Source organism: Delphinapterus leucas, chromosome 8, assembly GCF_059928025.1.
Source record: "Delphinapterus leucas isolate spDelLeu-1000000601 "Yukka" chromosome 8, BTC_Dleu_Yukka2, whole genome shotgun sequence".
Lineage (NCBI taxonomy): Eukaryota > Metazoa > Chordata > Mammalia > Artiodactyla > Monodontidae > Delphinapterus > Delphinapterus leucas.
Window position 1 is genome coordinate 505,569 of NC_143136.1, and position 14,201 is coordinate 519,769.

Here is a 14,201-nt window from a genome sequence, read left to right on the forward strand (position 1 = left end):
CCGAGGGGAAGGTTATACTGACACTCCATTGAGTATGTTTCTACTTTTGTTAACCCTAGATTTCACCAGGCTTTATTATCTTTGCTTAACATGATAGGGGAAAAAAAAAACCTCAGTGTTTTGTGTTTCTTTGATTTCAAGTGAGGCTAAACAGATTTTCACACATTTGTTGGCTGTTTGTAGTTCTTCTATCATTTTATGTCCTTTACTGTTATCTATGGGGAAATTGGTCTTCATGCCTTTCATCTAAAAAAAAAATTCTTTATTTTGAAGGGTAGTGGTCTTCCTGTATCATATAATGAAAATAACTCCTCCCAGATATTGATGAATTCTCTTACAAAGACCGTTTTAGAAACTGCAAAAATGAGAGATGATTCCATAACTATTGTCGACTGAAAAAAAACGCACAAACTAAAAGTTGAGAATTCAGCTTTATTTGTCAGACTTTCTGAGCAGCTGCTCTGAGGAGGTAAGAGAGGAGCCAGGATCTATGAGTTTTTGCAACAAAAACGGCACAGTCGGAACATCAAAAGAGTACTGTTAATTAAAGAAAACAGACACCTCAAGTTAATGGAGTTAACACTTTTCTATGTATGGGAAAATTCAAGAGTCTGGGCTCACTGAAATCATTCCTCTGATGTACACCTTAACTACCTAGGGCCAGGATCCCGCTTCTCTCCCTCCTGAATCCCCTCAGGGTGCACCATCAGGGGTGTCTGCAGTAGCTGCCGGCTTGACAGCTGCAACATCCTTTGTTTACTGATACGGCAGAGTATTTTTCATCCGTGCTTTTTCTTTCAGTATGTTGCAATACTTTAGATAAATCTTTGATAACAAATTTCAACCTTGGGACTACTGACAGTTTGGGACCAATAAGTCTTTGCTGGTGGGGGGCGCCTCTCCTGTGCTTGTAGGATGGCCAGCAACAACCCTGGCCTCCCCCACTAGCTGCTCTTAGACCCCACCCCAAGCTGTGACAGTCAAAATGTCCCCCAGTCAAGAGCCAGTGCTTTGGGGGAAGGCTAAGCTACCCTAACAAAGAAACCCAACCAAAATCCACTAGCACAGAAGGAATTTTATTTCTTATCTAACAGTCCAGGGGCCAGGCAGCCATGCTCCGCGGGGTTACTCAGGGACCCAGATTCCTTCCAGCGTGGCGTCTGCCCCCAAAGGGCCTCGCCATTGTCTTCATGGTCAAGGGTGGATTGCAAGAAGGTGGGGGGGTTGGGGGAGAGGGAGAATGCTCCGCCCACCGTCTGAAGGGGCACACACCACTGCTGCTCACGTCTCATTGGCAGTAACTTAGCCACCTGGCCCCATCTACCTGCAGGGAGGGCTGAGCGATGGCATCTAACAGGGCAGTGATATGCCCAGCACAGTCTTACTCTTCTGGAAGTAGATGAGTGCTATGGACTGAATATCCCCCCCCAAAAGTCATAGGCTGAATCCCTAAACCACAATGTGACTGTATTTGAGAGATCATTAAGAGGAAGAGAAACCAGACCTCTCTCTCTCTGTCCACAGCTGTACAGTGTGAAGGCCATGTGAGGACACAGTGAGAAGGTGGCCACCTGCAACCCAGAGGGAGAACATCAACCCTCCTGGCACCGTGAACTTGGACCTCCAGCCTCCAAAACCGTGAGGAAGATGTTCTGCTGTTTAAGCCACTCAGCCTGTGGCGTTTTGCTCTTGCAACCCAGCTAAAACAGGGAGAAAGTCTTTGATGGATAGTAGCAGAGTCTGACCAATTCCTGTGATGGAAGGTGCAATAGGACAGTAAGAGCTATGGGGCCTCTTTTTTAATGCAAAGTCTCAAACTCACAAAAGCAGAGAGGACCTAACAAACTCCACATCCCATCAGCCAGCTTCAGCAATTCCGGCCAGCTTCTGGCCCTTCCCTCGCCCCAAGCACACTCAGGCCCAGCGCCCTATCTGGCATTTCCTCCGTGAAGCAAATGCCCTTGTGCCCGCTACCAGGCCTCCGTGGCAGGGGAGACTCGCACTGCTCAGGGCAGACTGCAGAGACGGTTCTCAGCGTAGCAAGCACAGAGACGCATGCAAGGACTCTCCTGTACCTGCGTCAGGGATGTGAGGTCACGACTACATGCATGGAGGTGCTGCAGTCACCCTGTGACCACGAGGGACAAGCTATGAGAACTGGTAAGTTGTTGACCCAACATCTGACATCACTGAGTAGCAGAAACAGTTCTTGGCTGCCTAACTCTGGACTTTGTGTTATGTGAGATGATTAGACATCCTGGTGATCTAAGCCAGTTAGGCTGGCATTCTGGTACCTGCAGTCAAAGGCATGTTGGAAGAGGTGGAAGCAAAATTGCTTCCTGTATCTTAATGAGAAATTTCACTGTACTTGTGCCAGTTTAGCAACTTCTGCCATCAAAAGGGCATCCCCTGCATACAAGGACCCAGCAGCCAGGCTCCCCACATTTCCATGGGTGACCAGGAAGGCTGTGCGGTCACAAGCTGATGTATTGCACGTGTTCCTGCCTGTCTGCCTGGTAAGTTCATCCTACAGATGTGGTACAAGGCTGTCCTGGGACTTGCCCAACCCCAGGAGGGTTCTCTTGTGTACTGTAATCCCTAATCCCTTCATCCTTTTGAAGGCAAGGAGATGAAAATTTCAGAACAAGACTCAATTCAAAGGCAGTGTTAAGTACTAGTGTTTGTATCAACGACCTTTCACTAGGTTGTACCGCAGTAACAAAGGACCCCGAAGTCTCGGTGGACTCGGCATCACAACTGTTTATTTCTTGCTGGTGCCACCTATCAGCTGCAATGGCTGTGGCTTGGCTGTGGCTGTTTGTTCATTCCAGGGTCCAGGGTGAAAAAGCAGCCCTAATCGTGCACATGCTGTTCTCACACTGGCGGCAGGAAGGGGAGGGGTGACCCGCACAACAGCTTTTAAAGTTTCTTCCTGAAAGTCAGCTCTTGTTACTTTACAGATGCCCTGGAAGTCACAGGCCAAACTCAACATCAAGGAAGAAAGCCAACAACTGGGAATGATAGAATCTACCACCCTTCCGGAACCCACAACCAAATCAAGCAACGGTCCATCAGGAAAACGGCAAGCGACCATAGGTGTCTGGGGTCACGGGAAATCAGGGGCTTGAACCAAATGAGGTGGGGGAGGAAAGTCAGGCAAACTGTTGCCACGACCTCAGCCCAAGCACCGAGGTGGACGGTCTAGAGCTCGCGGGGGTCCGCTGCCGTCCCCAGCCCTGGAGAGCCCTCGCCCGTCTCTCGTCTGCAGCAGGGGAGCAGGTGCTTCACGAAGCTCCCTGGAGAGCAGTCCTGAAGTTCACGGCCACACTTCCGGCTGCCTCCGGATTTCTCCTCGGCAAACTCGAAAGTTCCAGAGGCAGTTCTGGGAAACGCGGCTCCCAGCTTGGCACGGGCCGAACGCTGGTGTCCGCCCCAACCCCCTAGGTTGAGGTCTGACCCCACCGTGACGGTACCTGGGGACAGGCCTCCGGGGCCACGAGGCCCAGAGGGCGGTACCCTTCGACGAGAAGGCGGCCGACGCGGTCTCACCTGAAACCGCCCCTAAGACGACAGCGGCCAACCTCACTGAGCGCTTCCCGGTGCCAGGGCGCGCGCCCTCAAGGTCCCCGCCGTCGGGGAGTCGGCGGCGGGCGGGCCCCGAGGCCGCAGCCCCGAACTTTAGGAGGTGGGACGACCGCCCGCGCCCACAACAGCGGCCCGCGCGGGACAAGGCGCGCCCGGCTTCCGGCCCGGAAGAGGCGGTGCGACCGAGGCCCCGTCGGGCCAGTCGCGCCGCTTCCGCCGGACTAGTCCCAGCCAATCCGGCTCATCCGAGCCAATCCCGGCGCGCGCCGCGGGCGCCGGCCCATTGCAGCCAATGGGAGGTCCGGGCGGCCCGGCTACGCTGGGGGTGGTGGCGGAGGCGGGAAACGCGGCGATGGCGGGCAGGCGTGGCGCTCTCATCGTGCTGGAGGGTGTGGACCGTGCGGGGAAGAGCACGCAGAGCCGCAAGCTGGTGGACGCGCTGTGCGCCGCGGGCCACTGCGCCGAGCTGCTGCGCTTCCCGGGTGGGCGTGGCGGGCGCGGGGTTCCGGGATGCCGGGGGCCGGGGAGGGGACCCAGGGGCCACGGAGGCCTCGCCGGCTCCTGAGGACGAGAAGCGAAGGCCTCCTGCGCTGAACTCGCCCTCGTTTGTCCGCGGGTCGGAGCGCGGGGACCACCCTTGTGGTCCCCGAGCCTCAGTGGGACGCGTCTGTGGTTCTGTTTTTGCGCAGCTGCCCCGCGGCTGATGTGCAGTAAAGTCACGTGTTTAGTGAGTCTTGACACATGTACACCCAGGAAAGCGTCTTCACGACCAAGAGAATGAGTGTATTTGTGACCCCTAAAAGTTTCCAGGTGCTGCTTTGTAATCCAAGTCTCCGTTTTATCTTGGGTTTCCCGCCCCCCGTCCTTGCATGGCTGTTTACCCTGTGAAGGGTTTTGTGTCATATTTTTAATTTTTTAAGGTAAAACATGGATCTTGAAAACCAGGGGTAGGGAGATGGGGGGGATGCTTTTAAAAATTTTCTTGTTTTTTTTTTCTTTTGGCCACACTGTGTGGCATGTGGAACTTCACTGACCAGGGATTGAACCCGTGCCCCCTGCGAGTCTCAACCACCAGGGAAGTCCGAAAGTGCTTTTTTGAATGTTTATCATTTTAATCTTTAAGCCAGCCAGTCTACAAATCTTATACAGTTGATCCTTGAACAACATGGGTTTGAACTGCAGTGGTCCACTTATATGCATATTTTTTTCGATAAACATACAGTACTATGAAGTCCTGGGTTGGTGGAATGCAAAAATGCAGAACCTCAGATGTGGAGGGCCGACTTTGGGAGCTGAATATCCTTTTGGTATCGAGGTAGCTCCTGGTACCAGTTCCTCTTGGTTGGCAGTTCCTTTGCAGTTGCTGCCTCCTACCTGAGTTCCTTCTTCCTAAAGCATTTTTCATCCCAGTGTGTCTGCACACTGCTGCCCTTTCTCAGGAAAAGGTCTGAACCTGTCTAAAGTTGTTGTAAAATAAAACTCAAAGTTAGACTTGGGTCAGGGCCTGGAAATTTGGCACAAACTACGAATGTAGATGGAGAGCCTGTCCTCACTTTTGTGTGTTGTTCTCTTTTGTTTTAGAAAGATCAACTGAGATTGGCAAGCTTCTGAGTTCCTACTTGGAAAAGAAAAGCGAGGTGGAAGATCACTCGGTGCACCTGCTGTTCTCTGCGAACCGCTGGGAACACGTGTAAACACCCCTGTCCTTCTGCCGCTCCCCCCTGCTTCTGTGCCTCCCCCCGAGGCTGAATGCGGCTCTTGTTTCTGAGTGGTTGAGAGTCATGCTGGAGGCTGTACCTTTACAAGGTTCTTTAGGTCACAGATCCCAAAGAGCACTAGTTAATGCTTTTTTTTCTTCTCCCCACCCCCCGCTCCCAGCTTTTTGTAATTAATAGACTTTAGGTAGTTTTAGGTACACAGAAAAGAGCCCCCCCCCATGCCCCCGTCCCTTCCTCCCCGCCCAGAGATGCTTTTATTTATGTCTTTGATGAACCAGTGTTGACACATCATTAAGTGAAGTTGAGTTTATGTTGGGGTGTGCCCTCTCGCGCCCTCTTTTTGACTTACATCATCTTGGTGGATTCCCTCTTCACCCTGCACAACTGTTGACGAAGTGCCTGTGGGGTACGCTCTCAGGTGCTTCTGTTTCCATTTACACACGTATGTAGGTAACACACATGTCATCGGAGGTGTTTTGTTTTAACGTGAATGAATGGGACCCTACCGTACAGATTACCTCACGGCTGGCTTCCTGAGGCCGCCTCCCGATCTGCACTCTTCCTCTTCTCTCCCGTCCCAGCGGCCTGCTCTCCGGAAAGGCTGCCCCACCTTGGACTGAGGGATGCCAGTGGACGGACGTTCAGGTGGTTGTGCCTTGTTCCCTCTCACAGGCAAGCTGGCACTGCTCTCCTCTGGCTTTGGCTTAGCTGGTGGTCTTGTCTGGAAAGGCCTCCCCCTCCGTGTATTAGATGAAAATGAGGGCAGGTTTACAGTCTTTAACACATCTGGAGTTTATTGACATAAATGTTGTGATTTTCGCTTTTTGTGGATTTCTAGAAAAGTAATGTCAGAGCAACTGAAAATGAGAAACAGTTCTGACTCCATTCCCTAATTGCTGTCTGCTTCCAGGACACAGGCCTACAAGTCTCTGGGCCATTTGTTCTGCCACAGCTCCCCCTTCTGATTATTCCAGCCACTGCCATCAGATTAGGTTTGCTGACACTTGGAAGTCCTTGGCTGACAGGTCGGATGCTGGGCAGCGCTGTGGCCCCTAGTACCCCTCAGGTCTCGTGTGCAGCGTGGGCCTGGGAATGGGTGCTCAGTTAACCTAGGCTGTTTTGAGTTCACCCTGGTGCTTGGAGTACTTTCTGAGAGGACTCTGGTTACTTCCTCAGCCCCTGGTTTTCTGCCCTTTTGCTCTGCTGCGTCTTTACCAGGTCAGTTGCTGGTCGTGGAAGTCATCTCCCCTCCCAGCTGCTGCGCGGTTTCCCTGGCACTGATTGCGGTAACAGCCTCCGCTTCCCTCCCCGGCTGTTTGTCAAAACCTACTGATCCTCTAGGGCCATCCAGGAATTAAATTCCTGGAAATGAGCAATGTCTCTTACTTTCCATAGCAATTTAGCAATGTTCTTCTCTACCTGTTTTTAAACTTTTTATTCTGAAATAGTTGCAATCAGTCAGGAAAGCTGCAGCAAGAATCCCCGGGTGCCCTTCCCCAGGCTTCACCGGTTAGTAACATTTTGCCACATTTGCTTTACCATTTGCTCACTCTTTTTAAAAATCAAGGGCTATTTTATGAAATGCTGGGTTTACCTGATGTTTCCTCACGAGTAGATTTGGGTTTGCATTTTTGGTAGGAAAACCCCAGAAGTGACATTGGGTCCTCTTGAGGGCATCGTGGCGGGATGCGAGGCCACTTGGGTTTCCCCTGATTAGTGAGGGGGCTGCTGGCCAGGCTCTTCCACTAAGTGACTCTCTTTCCTGTTGTAAATAGTCAAAAGGGGAACTCATAAAACCAAAAATACCCCTTTCTATGAAACTCACCTCCTAGTTTGTGTTGGTTAGTCATCCTGCTGGAGTCTGTTATTGTGATTTTCGGATTCTGTCACTTCTGCAACACTGATCAGCTGGCATTCTGTGTAAGGAAGAGCTTTCCTGCCTTCCGCGTCTGTCCATCCGTCCGTCCATCATCAGTGGGTCATAAGCGCTACTGTTAGTCGTTTCGCTGTTCAGATTGTCCCAGCCTCGGCCTGTGGGAACCCATTCAGGCTGGCTCCTTCGTCCCTTGGACGTGTTTCTGGCCTGACAAGGTATTGCGGCTTTCCGTGCCTCCTGCTTTAGCCGGGGCCAGCTGTTCTCTGCTCTTTGTGGAGGGTGGACTTCAGAGACCGACATCTGCTCAGCTTCTGCACGTGTTCACGTCCCCTGCATCTGTCTGACCCCTGCCATCTCATCCAGCACCCGGGCTCATCTGCCCCATCCTGCCCTCCACGGGCTGGTCTTAGGATCACTGCCCCCACCTACGTAAAGCCTGCCTGGGGCTCACGGGTGGTTGCAGCTCTGTCGTTAGAATGGGGGCACACGGTGCTGTGTCCAAACATCTCAGGCACGCCTTTGCCCTTCCACTGTGTTCATTTGGGATACGGGTAGGTTCATTTGACTTTGTATACAATTTTAGGTTTTTCTTTTTTTTCCTCATTCTTGTTGATTTCCGTTTTCGAATATGTAAAACATGAAATGGTTCTAAGAGTCAGAATCATACAGAAAGGTCACTGCCCTGCCCATCCCCTTTCCATCCAAGCCCTGCCTTCCCCTGTCGGTAAGCAGGCGCATTCACTTCTAAACAAAGTCAGCAGATGCCTGTTGTCTTGACTCACCTTCTGTCTGATATAAAGGCAGCCACCTGTGTGCCCAGTGTGCTTTGCTTTGTTAGCAATGTGTCAGGAGGGTGTTTATGGGGCATCTTTCTCGCTCTCAGTACAGTTGCACCTTCTGTGCTCATGCCATATTCTACCAGTGTTCTGTTCACAAGATTAGGTAGTTTTAAGTGTTGATAATTTGCACTTAGGAATGACGCTGTGATGGGAATGGCGTCTCACTGTTGGAGGTGCCCCCCGCTGTGCTGTTCTGCGAGCTTCTCACCGTAACTCTTTTGTTCCCCAAAGTGCAAGCAGTGCTTCTGGCCCATGCCAAGCCTCTGCACCCATCCTGCTAAGGTCTTGGGGCCGGAGGGTGGTGGGGACCTGCTGCCTCCTGCCGGAGGGTGTCCTGGCTCCCAGGTGGATGCAGGAGCATCCTTCATCACCTCCGGGCCACGTCCAGCCTTCCCTCCCGTTGGCCTGGCCCCTCCTCTCCCCGCAGGGCCTGACCCTTCCACTCCCGGACAGCCGAGCTGCCTCTGGACAGCTGCCGACGCCAGTTGTATTTATCCCCTTTAGTGGAGTTGTCTTTTCGTGCTGGGCTTTGCTGGGAGTGAAGATTCAGAGCCTTGGGGGATGAAAGTCAGGCTACAGATTGCTGCCCGCGTGTGATCCCTTCATCATGTTGGCTTCTGAATTGAATTGTGTCCTCAGGGTGATTTGAGCATGAGACTTCAGGGCCTATGAAGCCAGGACCATGGCTCACAGGCATCCTCTTTTTTGTAGGCCGCTAATTAAGGAGAAGCTGAGCCAGGGCATCACCCTGGTCGTGGACAGGTACGCCTTTTCTGGGGTCGCCTTCACCAGCGCCAAGGAGGTGAGTGCAGCTCCGGCCCCAGCGCGTGGTTTGTGCCTGGTGTGGACTCAGTGTGGTCCCCATGGGCACAGAGCAGTCGCAGCACGAGTCTCTTCATGTCACTGCCTCTAGGGCTTTGAGATCCCCGTGTTCGCCAGGTCAATTTGGTCTTTATCGACAAGAAGAGAAACCTTTTTTGTAGCTACAGGTTGTTTTCATAGATACAACTGCATTTTTCATTTGGCCGACACATTTCACATCATACATTTACACATATGGTCCATCGGCAGACCTGTTTCATCCAGCGTCTTGTTTGCGGAAAAGACGGTGAGAGTGTCTGGGGTGCTTTCGTGCTGTGTTCCTGACCCCCTGTTCCAGGGAGCTGCTGTTTCACAGGCATAATGGCAGTGACTACACTGCCCTTTTTTCCTGCTTTTTATTTTAAAATTTTCAAACATATACCAGCAGAGAAAATAAGCCACCCAGCACCGTCACCTGCCTCAGAAGCTTCTGGTCTCTGTGACCCCCAGACACATCATTAGTCCCTTCATAAACATTTTGGTGCACATCCCCAAAGCAGCTTTTCAGAAACCTCGTCTCACCCATTCCAGAGGGTCATCATTCAGTCAGTGTGCAGAGTTCCCAGTGCCCTCAGGAGCCGTTTGATCCGTCTTGTGTTTTTACAGTTCGATTGAATCGGAATCCAGCCAGTTAAGGTCCATTCTTGAAATGTCTCTTGAATCTCTCGATACATAGGTTCCTGCATCTCTTTTCTTCCTTCCGCTAAAATTTTTGAATTTTTTTATTTTTCCAAGTCGCCTATCAAGAGGCACGGCGTGCCTGGTTATCTCCTTTTTGTGGTAACCGTCTTTGATCGTGGCTAATGCACGAAAGGCTGCAAAATGACAGCCTTCTAACCCTGCCAGTCTTCCCGCACGAGCTAGCTGGGTCCTCCTTTAGGGCAGTCCCCCGAGGTACCGGCCACACAGCTCCATCTGTGAAAAGCACGCAGGCTCGGGCAAGGCTGACGGGCTCCCTTCTCCAGTCAGGGTGTCCCGTCAGCACAAGTCTCTGAGCCCACAGCTCGGTTCTAACCCTTTTAAATCTTCAGAGCTGTGTGGCTCTCTCTTCCTCTAGAAGTGGGGACACTATTTTTAGAGTTGCGAGGATGAATGAGAGGGGACATGCAGGAGACAGCACACGGGGCGCTGGCAAGCGTCTCCAGGATTGGGGTCTTCCCCTCTCTGTAGAAGGGAGTGATGCCCTGGCTCGTCTGCTGCCACTGCTTAGCCAGAGGGTGTGGGACGCACGCATGATGCCCTTGGTCCCGGGCCCTGAGTGACGCGTCCTGGGCCCCGGGGTGTTCTGTCCACTATGAACGTATTCACATGTCAAAACACAGGAAGGTGATGTGAGAGAAAGCAAAACGCTGGAGACCTAAAGGACAGAGCTGCTGCTGTGTAAGAACTCTCCCTTCAAACGTCAGCTCGCTTTTCCCCCTTTTCGATGAATTTTGAAACCAGGAATGAGACCGCATTAAGCTGGCTCCGTAACGGTTGGGTTCTTCGTCTCCAGAATTTCTCCCTGGACTGGTGCAAGCAGCCAGATGTGGGCCTCCCCAAACCGGACCTGGTTGTGTTCCTGCAGCTGCAGCTGGCAGAGGCCGCCGCGAGGGGCGAGTTCGGCCGTGAACGCTATGAGAGCAGCCCTTTCCAGCAGCGCGCCCTGCAGTGCTTCCAACAGCTCCTGGGAGACTCCAGTCTGCCCTGGAAGGTGGGCGCGGTGCCTGGGCCCTCCTGCGGGCAGCACTTTCTGGTCCTGGGGTTGGTGCAGGACGTGGGTCGGTGCCCTGATGCTGGCCCAGGGCAGGGCCGCACGGGCAGCGCCTCCAGAGCAGGCGTCCTGCGCGGGGAACCCTGTGCCGAGCCGGCCGTCCAGCGGGCTCCCGTCCCCTGCTGGACATCAGCTGTGCGAGGCCAGCACCCAGAACGCCGAGTCCGTGGGTGTCAGGCAGCGGCACTTTAGCTCCCGTGTAACCGGGTTGAGCGTGGGGCCTTCGTTGACTCCAGGCGCCAGGCGGCCCGCACCCACCACAGCTGCCACCTCCCTGCTCTCCGTCCCCGCGGCCCGGCGCCCGCCCACCTCAGGGCATGTGACCCGGCGCCCCGGTCCATCCTCCCTGCACGTGCCCACCTGGCACGGCCGCTGCTCCTCTTACTGCTGGCAGTGTCCTCGCCACTCGGGCAGGTCCCAGGGTTTGGGTTCTCAGTTCTGGCACCTCATGCTTCTCCCTCGCCCTCCAGCTGTGCCTCCCCGCTGTCCTGCTCTGGCTGGTGCTGGTTTGTGGCCAGGGCCGGGGATCCTCTGTGTGCAGGTCCGAAGTACACCCTTGACCTTTCTGTTTGTCTCCTGTGTGCTTGGGGGTGGAAGGAAGGGCGTGTCTTTCCCCAGATGGAGGCTGCAGCGCAGTGCCTCAGATCCCTGTCATCTCTCTGCTGGCTGGTTCTATCAGCTACTGAATTCCAGAGTTTTCCTCTGGTTCTTCTTTTTTTTTGGCTGTGCCACGTGGCCTGTGTGTGGGATTAGTTCCCCGACCAGGGATCGAACCCCTGCCCCATGCATTGAGAGCACTGGACCGCCAGGGAAGTCCCTCTCTGGTTTTTTTTAACTAGTTCTACATGGTGTAAGTTCCTCTTGATTTATACTACATTTCAGCACCTGCTAGGAACACGACAAGACTTCACAGCATCAGGAACGTGAAAGGGGAAGGCCAGCGGCGCTCTCCTCTCCTTCCTGCACTGACTGTTCGTCTTGTCTCGTTTCCCGCAGCTTTAAGAACTTCCTTTAATGTTCCTGTAGGGCAGGTCTCCTGGCATAGCATTCTCAGCTTTTGTTTATCTGAAAATTTATTTTTCTTAGTATTTTTCAAATTTTTAAAGCAGTCACAAACTTACAGGAAAGTTGTAAGTACGATACAAGGAACTCTTCCCCAGGACCATTTGAGAATAAATTAGTACCTGACACCCCCTCCCTGTCAAAATGGGGCCAGTCACATGGATCCGCTCCTACTGCCTGACCCCCCGGTCCCACTAGTGACCCTTGTAACAGGACGTGGTTCACAGGCACACCTCTCTGGCCTCCAGCCTGTGACTTTCTCAACCTTGACTTTTTTGAAGGTCGCAACAGTCGCTTTGTAGCCGAACCTCAGATTGACTTTGTGATTGGATCAGGTCGTGTGTCCTTGGTGGGCTGTTGCTGCCCCGTCACGGGCTGCGCACCCTTGGTGTGTCGCGCTCCAGCGATGCTCCCCTTGAGCTCTGGGTTAAGCGGTTCACGGTGAAGTCACTCCGCGTCCCGCTGTGAGGTGGTGCTTTGAAACCACGTAAAAACCTCGCTGCTCATAGACTTCCAGTTCGTTTATATGTTTACACTTGCACGGACTCACGTTTGTACCGCGTACTCACCAGCAACCTGTTTTCCTCGCAATTGGAGGTGCAGGTTGGCCCAGGTCTGGCCCCTGGGTGACCCCCACCCCAGCCCCGGGTCCTTCTGATCAGTTCCCCTCACTTCCGGCCCTTCCCGGTCCCGGCCCATTACGATCGACCTCTGGGCTCACCCTGTGCTGTCCCGGCCCAGCGTCCCGAGGTGTCCCTGGTTCCATTTTATGGAGGAAGAGATAGAGGCGGTTATCTGGGCCCCCAGAGGAAGAGGGGTGTCCACGTACGCGTCCACACGGGAGGTGCCACGCATCGCCAGCTGCCTGGGATGGTTCTGTGCCAGAGCTCTGCAGCTGGGCTGTGGCTGGCAAGGTGACCTTCAGGCGGGGCCGGGGGGCCCGTGGGGAGGCGGTATCGCTCCTCATAGACTTCGTGCCGCGGTTACAGCTGTCTGAGCGTGTCTACACCCTGGAGCTTTCCAGAGTCTGCTGCCCCAGAGGCTGCCTAGAGGCTCTTAGTGCCCAGAGCTGAGCCTTGGCTGAGGAGGGGGCTCCCAGGCACGCCTTCCCTCATGTGGCCCGGTATGTGTCCCTCCCTCCGGTGGAGAGTCGCTCCTCTCGTGGGCTGGCCCCCCGGTGACCGAAGAAGGTCCTTGTGTCAGTAAGGTGGGGCAGCCAGCTATCGGGATGAAGCCCATCGTACCAGGGAGAGGAGTCGGACCCAAGTTGGGCTCCCGGCAGAACCTGCGGTACAGGCAGGTCCGGGCGCGGCCGTGGAGGGGCGGGAGTGGGCGCTGCCCTCGCCACCTCTGCTGGCGGCACCGGGGTCCCCTGGAGGTGAGCGTCTGACCGGGGCTGCAGCTGGGGGGCCAGGCGGCTCGGTCCCAAGGGCCCGTCCAGCTCACTGTCCCTAGGCGAGGCCAGGGCCGGGGGTCAAGGACCCCAGAGGAGCGGAAGCTGTGCCCTCCGGAAGCTGCCCCACCCGCTGAGAACATTAACCTGTCTCTCCCCCCTGCCCCGGCCCAGACAGTCGACGCCTCCAGGAGCATCGAGGATGTCCACCGGGAAATCCGTGTGCTGTCTGAGGGTGCCATCCGGGCCGCTGCACACAGGCCGCTGGGGCAGCTGTGGACCTAGAGGGACAGGACCCCCGTCTGCCGCAAGGCAGGAGACGCGTGTGCAGTTTCCGGGGGGGCGAAGCGGGACTCCCCAGGGAGTGGCCTGCGGGGAAGCCTCTCCTGCCCTCACCTGTGCCCCGAAGATACTAATAAATTAGTTATTGTGTTTTGCTTACTGAAGTTTCACAATGACTGTGTCCAGGCAGTTCCATCAGGGTCGCTGATCTCCTCGTGGATGTCTTCAGACACCAGTAAAGATGAAATGAAAACAGTTGTGGGCAGCCCCGGGCCCAGCAGGCATCAGCCGTGCCTGGGCTCTGAGCGCCAGCCTGACGTGCCAACCTCACAAGGCCTGACCAGTCTGTGTCCGAGTGGCAGCGTCCCTGTCTCTGAGCACACCCAGTGCTCGCTTTGCTGTTCCCTCTGTTAAGGTCTGAAATGCAGGTGGCCCTGCAGTGGGCGGTGGGCAGAGCCCCTGTCTGCAAAGGGGCTCAGCGCCCTTCTGTGCGTGCCAGGAGACCGGATTCCGAGCAGAAGAGGATGTGACAGTTTAAAGTGTCACAAGACAGTCTGACTAGGGCTTGGGAAAAACCCGCATGTGGCCAAGCGGGTTCCAGGTCAGCGGTGGCGCACGCTCCCCGCACTGGGCAGGGTCCCTTCTCATCCAGGTTGAATAGATGTGGCTGCCCATCCACAGGTGCTTGGCAGGTGGGGGCAGTCTAGCCCTCAAGGGAGGACAGAGGACACAAGCGCTGGGGGTGGCTGGAGCTGTGCACTCGGATGGCTGTGCTGTCAGTTCACAGCGGGTCCTGCCTGCTGATGGCACCAGGCTGGCCTCGGGCGCCTGT

The 14,201-nt window shown here is 54.6% G+C and overlaps 1 protein-coding gene across 11 annotated transcripts; it reads left to right on the forward strand.

The window, feature by feature from the left end:
• The first annotated feature begins 3,860 nt into the window (after nucleotides 1–3,860).
• DTYMK (deoxythymidylate kinase) lies at nucleotides 3,861–13,528 on the forward strand. 11 transcript variants are annotated; one of them, XM_022568231.2, is made up of 6 exons: nucleotides 3,861–4,067; nucleotides 5,167–5,275; nucleotides 5,817–5,975; nucleotides 8,730–8,820; nucleotides 10,447–10,572; nucleotides 13,266–13,528. In XM_022568231.2, the coding sequence occupies exons 1-6, from the start codon at nucleotides 3,878–3,880 to the stop codon at nucleotides 13,509–13,511; spliced, it is 921 nt and encodes a 306-aa protein (XP_022423939.2). In that variant the 5' UTR covers nucleotides 3,861–3,877; the 3' UTR covers nucleotides 13,512–13,528. The 11 variants fall into 11 exon arrangements, with proteins under 11 accessions (XP_022423939.2, XP_022423940.1, XP_022423936.1 ...); XM_022568232.2 differs by having other exon boundaries at nucleotides 3,884–4,067; nucleotides 5,817–5,948; XM_022568228.2 differs by having other exon boundaries at nucleotides 3,889–4,067; nucleotides 10,375–10,572.
• The last annotated feature ends 673 nt before the right edge of the window (nucleotides 13,529–14,201 follow it).

Coding starts and splice junctions, on each gene's coding strand:
- DTYMK (XM_022568228.2), top strand. CDS start 3,938: ATGGCGGGCAGGCGTGGCGCTCTCATCGTGCTGGAGGGTGTGGACCGT. Junction 5,276..5,816: donor GCGAACCGCTGGGAACACGT/GTAAACACCCCT, acceptor CCTACCGTACAG/ATTACCTCACGGCTGGCTTC. Junction 8,821..10,374: donor CCTTCACCAGCGCCAAGGAG/GTGAGTGCAGCT, acceptor CTTCGTCTCCAG/AATTTCTCCCTGGACTGGTG.